Genomic DNA, 7108 nt, shown 5'->3' on the forward strand with positions numbered 1-7108 from the left:
GATATCCGGTTATCCGGTCATTTTAATATCCGGTCGGATTCTGGAAATTAAAACTATCCGGTCACATGATATCCGGCTGATTTTTGACGCCGAATATCCGGTAAATTGCCGGTTATCGAACGTTGGCCAGATATCCGGCCCAACCCTACAAATTGAGTGCTTACTCGTCATTTTTGGGACTCTTGTTTAATGGTCTTTTAATAATTTGTCCATTTGTGATTCCCACCCTTTTACTCCAGTCTGTCCCAGATTTTTCACACTAATTCTAATAGAATAATTAAGCTAGAAAATGATTGTTACAGTTTTAAAATCAATTTAGTACACTACAGAATTCTGAATAGTGCGTCTGTCTGTTTTAATATCGGCTAAGCTATGTTGGACACTACCTGTAAGCTTATACGTTTCAAAATAGTTATTTCTCGCATCGTATTATAAACAGCTTTCCGTGTATATAGTATGTACATTTTTAAGATTAAAACCAGTTTTTTTAGCCCCGAGGTGCCGAAGGCACAGGCTAGAAAACTGGTTTTAATCTTATGTTTATGCATTTTTATATTTGTAGAAATCTGGATATAATACGTTGCTAGACATAGTTTTTTCGTATGAATGAGAACCGGTTCCTATCCACCGGATTCGAATGAATACGATAATAGTTATTTCTCGTATTTATTCGAATCCGGTGGATAGGAACCGGTTCTCATCCATACGAAAAAACTATGTCTAGCATCGTATTATAAACCGTTTTCTACGAATATAGAAATGTACAATCATAAGATAAAAACCAGTTTTTTTTATCCCGTGCCTTCGGCACCTCGGGGCTAAAAAAACTGGTTTTAATCTAATAATTGTACATTCTATGTCCACGGAAAGCGGTTTATAATACGATGAAAGAAATAACTATTCTGTTTATCTTTGCATAAAGGACAGTAATCTTTTTCATTTATAAAAAATTTTAGTTTTCATGGAAACATATAAGGTAAAAGGTATAGACAATAAGTGAAATATATCTTGAATGATATTTGGAGGTCCAATGGAGAGGTCGTCAATTTTACTAAAAGTTGCCCCCCAACGACCACTAAAAACCACGTAGGTGTAGGTTTCGTGATTTTTTGCGAATTAATTTCGTTATTAATATTATATAATATTCTAGCTAAAAAATCAAATAGGTTTTATATTTTAGACGTATAATTGCTTAGTTTGGTTAAAGAAAGTAAAAGCCACAGATATCTTCTGCTATGATATCTAATAAAATCTAATATCAATAGGACGATTCTAACATGCCAAAATTAAGAGCAAAGTAGTCTGCTACAGACTGACCCTGTAGAAAATCTTCGTATTAAAAAAAAACAGTTTTTACTTGCATCAAAATTTATTTTTCAATAATAGTTAATAAAAATTGTTTATAAATTGCATTGATATTAATATGGAATTTATAATAAATTAAAAAAAAACATTTAGTCACGGTAAGTAATATAAATGGGAGTTGTTAGTTCATAAGAAAATAAATAAAATATAATACTGAAAATATAATGTGATGTTATTTTTTTTTAATATTACTCAAAAAAATACATAATGGTTTGATGTGTTTAAAGCTTTTTAAATTTTATAAAGTGCATACAATCACAGTTTTTCTTTAAAAAAAGGAGAAAAATTTCTAAAATTGTAACATTAGTAGTCTGAATTAAAGGTATAAGAATATTATAAGAATATTTTCCCCTGTTTCTTGCAAAAATTAAGGCAACACTTGGTGTAAACAAAACAAAAACAAAAATGCGCGAATGCCGAGAAATTATTTGTTGATCCAGTGGATGTTATCAGTGACTGCAGGACCTGGTCCCTTGGCTGGTGCCAGCTTCTCCTCTCCAGCACCGTGAACAAGGACAAGATCATCGCCTTCACGTCTCCAGGTTACCAAGGAGTTCAAAACACCTGTAAAACAGTAATATATCAGTCCTTTATCTGGAGAGGGGGGGGGGGGGGGGCGGATGTGCAACTTTTTAAAACCTAAAGCAAAAGGAACTCAACCCCTCAAAATAGTTACAAATATGTATAGGATTTTGCATAGCGTTTGCCGTTTCCATATACAGCCGAAGTTCCACATTGTAATGCATTGAAGCAAATGAGATGCCAAATCCCAGTTCTTGTATTTTGGTCAAATTGTTTGTTGTTACATTTTACCCTTCTGCCTTCTCTAAAGGTTTCTTTTTCTTCTTGGGTCCCGGGGTGTTTTTAGGCCATTTTATTTAATCAAATGGGCCCTAGAAGATAGGTATACAGCCGCTAGTGCAAGATTAATCTGTTTTTAGGTTTCATGTTACTGTCAGTCAAACAATATTTGCTTGATTTTTTTACATTACATCTCCAACTCAAATGTCTGTAAAATGTTGTAATTGAAATTGTGTGTTATTAGACCATATGAAATACTCTTGGAGAAAGCTATTAATAGAAAAAGATTTTCCGTGATTAAATAAAAAACTTTAAAAAAGACTTTACTTCAGTAGCATATCAATATGCGTAGAATAACTTGGAACTAAAAAAATGGCAGCATGATCGTCGCATGTTTATTTTTCCATATTGTATTACACTAAAGAAACTGGCAAGAAAATTGCAGTGTTGTAACTATTAAGTTTTCCTGTATTTTTGCATTTTTTATCTATGCTAATTGCAACACCCAACAAAATAGCATGCACATACCTGTGACTTCTCTCTCCAGCTCTTGTAATTCTGGTGGAGGCATCATCCTAGTGGACATAACAGGTCCAACCTTCAGCTTCCCAGCCTCCATCTCCACCAGGCAGCTCATATTATTTCCAGCCTGGGCACTCACCCTCCACTTGTCCTCTCCCTCCTTGGAAATATCGCACCGGAATTTGCCTTGCCAGGTTCCTTCCACCTGATCTGCTGGTCTGGAGGATGAATCCTGCATGGCGGCCAGGTCCGGCATGGCAACCTTGGTAATGGAAACCTTTTGTCCCGCGGTATCCATGGAGACAGCAGGACACATGCTGCTGCCCTTGTCCCAACCTTGGAGGTTAAAAGCAGTGCCAAGACCGGCGCCATTCTTGGAGAACGCCACAACTGTACTGTTCCCACTATGCTCAACTCGCATGCCAATAACGTCTCCATCGCCGAATTTAGGGCCCCAGTGGCCGGTGACAAGGCTGCTGCCGTCACTGAGGTTGCCAGGGCCGCCGTAGAAAAGACCTTTCATGCTGTAGCCGGGCCCGAACTGTTCCTTGTTGCAAACGCCTACCCAAAGACCGGACTTGCCAGAAATCTGAAATATATATGATCAGATAAAAAATTAAATCATCTTTATCAATATTTATAAATCTTTTAAAATAATCAAAATTTGTATAAGTCATATTTGAAAACTAAATACCTAATTCAAGTAATAACTGATTGAAATTAATTTTTCCACTTGTCTAAGATTTTAAATTAAAAATTTTTAACTTATTTTTCTTACATAGCTTTATGGCTTGAGTACCTAATGAATAGAAAGCTGAATTTTTTGGCTCACTATTATATTATACTGTTTAGGTTAGCTCATTCTCGGTCATTTGAAAGATATCATTTTCAGGAAATAATATTACTGATGCTTACTTTTCATATTTGCGATCCTGCTATATAATTTACCTTGAACTCCCAACATCCAGTTCCCCCCTCATTCCAGATTGCATTAGCCTTCTCATGCTCACCTGAAAATAATAATATTTACATTTAGATTTCGACAACGGCTGTCATTAATAAACTGTGGACAAAAATTCCCATTGCTAAGAGATAGGATATGAATCTTTTACTAATAAAAGTGATTTTGGCTGACATGATGTAGACTTGACATTGTTGTCAGAAATTGGCGATGTACCTGACAACTATATAGTATGGCATCAAATAAAAATTACAAAGGTTGACATACTTTCGACATGACGAAATTCTAATGAAATTTTGACCTCAAAGTTGATAAATTGATATCCGCGGAAAGCTGTTTATAACACGATGCGATAAATAAATAATCCATTATAAAGTTACCTGAGCAGGCAACCTCTGCTCCAGACACTGCCAGCTTTCCAGATCCATCATCTGTCCAACTCATTTTGGTCTGCAATTAAGAGGGCGCTTGAAAATGGGTCTAACTCCCTTGAAAATTACCCAATAGGGGCGAGGCTGCTTTCTGTGACTCTAACGTTAATCTAATGGATCTAGAATATCATGGATTGTATAACAGGGGAAAATTGTCATCAATTTAGGTTGCTAACTTGGAACTCATTTATCGGCCAGTTCGATCATCCTGTAGGAGGGGACGGGATGGGGGATAGGAGGTGGTTTGGGGATATCGTTATTTTAGCCCGCTGCGAGATTCATTTTATTGGAGAACATGAAAATCTGGTGCAAAATCCAAGTAATAATATATCCATAGTTATTTCCAGGGCGACCACTCCAAACCAAAAAATATATAGTATTTTTGTAGTTTATTTTTTTCTCCATAATTTTATTAAGCCTAGGAAAAAGTAACACTTAAAAGAAAATTTACACTTTGATTGCTAAATCTTGGTCTGGAAGTCTAAAATGACCATACAATAAATTTTGCTTCTAGAAATTGTAATCATATAACTTTTATAATTAAAATGCTCTAATATTATATATATGAAATGAAATCATACTAATTAACACAACAACCAAAAACCAATTCTATGATCATAATTTCAAAATACCTACTCATTTTTTTAAATTTTAAATAGTACAAGTAAAAACGTCAAAATATAATATGGCTGTAAATTATAGAATATTTCCGTTGGAATGACATGAAAATACTGAATCATAAATTATTAAGTCACTGCATCAAGAATATGTCATTGTAGTAAGAGGAGAGCCAAAAGTACATCTAATAAAATATTATTTCATTTAAAAGAAAAAAATAAGGTAAGTATTAACAACAAGAAAAATTAATAAAAATCAATTTTGGTACGTAGATAAAACAACAAACCCTCAAAAATAGCTGAAATCTAAAGATAAAACTTAGAATCAATTCAGTTTTTAGTGCTTAAAAACGCGCTGCTTTTCAGCAAGAAACAATGCGTCCAAAGTTAACCAATGAATTGTGTCAAACATAATTTCAATAATATTTAAAAAGAATTAGGTAATTAACATTTCAATCTATTTTACTATTAATTTATCAATTAGTCATACATAATTTTATTACTTTATATAAAAATCTTGACTAAAACTCTAATACTATTGTGATAAAAATCAAAACACTTGTTATATTTTCTGCATATGATAACTAACAACTGAAATATTTGTTGACACGACTACATTTAAAGATAAACGTATTAGCAGGTCGATATTTGTCATATTTCTGATAACACAAATATTAATTAAAAACAAGTATAAAGCGGTGTAGGAAAGGTATTAATATTATTTTGTTCACTCCACGCAACTGAAAAGAGGAAAGAAAAGTGGGTGTAAGTAAATTGTAAATACGAACACTCAAAAAATAGATATAGTAAATCTAGATTCATAATCAGTAAATTCAACCAATAAGAACACAATGAAGGAATAATTCTTTTATATTATTGGTTATAACTTGTACAAATTTTAATGTGAAAAAGGGCAGTTATTTTTTCCCTTTATCTATTTAAATAAATAGTTGAATTTCTTAGGATAAAGTAAGCTTTTGGTAACTCATTTCGTCAAAAAATTGAATGAACCATATAGGACTAAATATTACCATAAATTTCTGTATGCTAAAAATTCCTATTCATGTAGGATTGTTTTTTTTTGTTTGACAGCTCATCTTTGGTTATACATCTATTTGCACCGCTCTCTTTCTGTGTAGCAGACCGGCCAAAATTTGGTGTAGGTGTGTGTGTGTTAGTTTTGGTGTATAGGTGTGTGTGTGTTTGTTTTGGTCTACAGTCAGCTGTGTGACTCACCGTTCTTACGAAGAAGCATGTAGTATCCTTTTGGGTTGAGAAAGAACTCCAAAAATTGACAAACATTTCCAAGGCTTAAAAACTTAGGTAAAGCATATAGCTTTAGGCAATTAAAGTATACAATTATAAAATATACATTGCTTTAATAAAATCTTATGTTTTATAATCATTATTAAAAGAATATATGTAGACATAATTGGAAAAAATTTATAATTGCTAATAAATCAATATAAATATGTTGCTTTTATAATGCATGGAATGTTATTGTTGCATTTAAAGTAAATAAACACATATGTAGTCATAGGCGTGCGTACTCGTGGGGTAGAATTTATGCCCCCTTCCCCCTTCCACTGATAGTTTCAAGGAGGAGGTACCTAAGTCCCCAATCCCTGAGGAAAATGTCTCAAGGGGGGTTGAGGTATTTGGAAGAGGGAAATCTTTTCTAGCGTTATACAGCCAAATCTTTACTTTTTTAAGGAAGGGTGGGGGGTTAGCCAGGAAAGTGTTATGCATTACATCTCGGCTAAAATGTTGTGCACGCCCTTATTTGTATTATAAAGCGGTGTTAACCCTTTGTAGTTAAACAAAACAGCTGTGCAGATCAAACTATTCTCTTCACTTAACTTTTTATGTTTGCACCTATTTAGTTAAAATAATAACATTTACAGCGGTAAAAAAAATTCAACTTTTTGTCAAGTGTTAAAGTAGGACATTAGAGCTAAAATCAATCCTACCTGCTTCTTTTTATATTGTAAGATCATCATACATTGCAATCATGTCTATTTTTAAGTAATTATGTCAAATAGTTGAACAGGGGCGTGCACATCGTCTGGTTTTGTGAGGAGTGGGGCAAAAAAAACGGAAGGCAAGTCATTTCAATTTTAAATGGGGTGCTGACACCCCTTCTGAACGCTTTCGTAGTATACATAAATCATTGCAATTGGAAATCGACAAAATAATTTTGACTGGGTAAAATACTTTCGAGTCATTCGATGAGAAATAATCAATCCACTAATTAAAGAATTGGGTGGGAATATTAATTTATCTGGAATTGGTCTATCCTTGATATCATCGAATTTCAAAACACTTTATTTCATCCAGATTCATGCCCAACTGTATTACATAGGTGCTTTATTGTTGAAAGACTTGATAACATAATAAAGAAAACACCTTTA

General features: G+C 33.5%; 1 protein-coding gene across 1 annotated transcript; it reads right to left on the reverse strand.

Moving 5' to 3' along the window:
- Positions 1 to 1350: 1350 nt before the first annotated feature.
- Positions 1351 to 5302, reverse strand: LOC145322480 (uncharacterized). Its single transcript, XM_080164491.1, has 4 exons — positions 4030 to 5302; positions 3637 to 3698; positions 2695 to 3277; positions 1351 to 1929 (listed from the first exon to the last, which is right to left on the reverse strand). Exons 1-4 carry the CDS (start codon positions 4091 to 4093, stop codon positions 1790 to 1792), a joined length of 849 nt encoding a protein of 282 aa, XP_080020617.1. The 5' UTR covers positions 4094 to 5302; the 3' UTR covers positions 1351 to 1789.
- Between the last annotated feature and the right edge of the window lie 1806 nt (positions 5303 to 7108).

The sequence above is a fragment of the Acartia tonsa genome, chromosome 1 (assembly GCF_053477335.1).
Source record: "Acartia tonsa isolate MP-2025a chromosome 1, ASM5347733v1, whole genome shotgun sequence".
NCBI lineage: Eukaryota > Metazoa > Arthropoda > Copepoda > Calanoida > Acartiidae > Acartia > Acartia tonsa.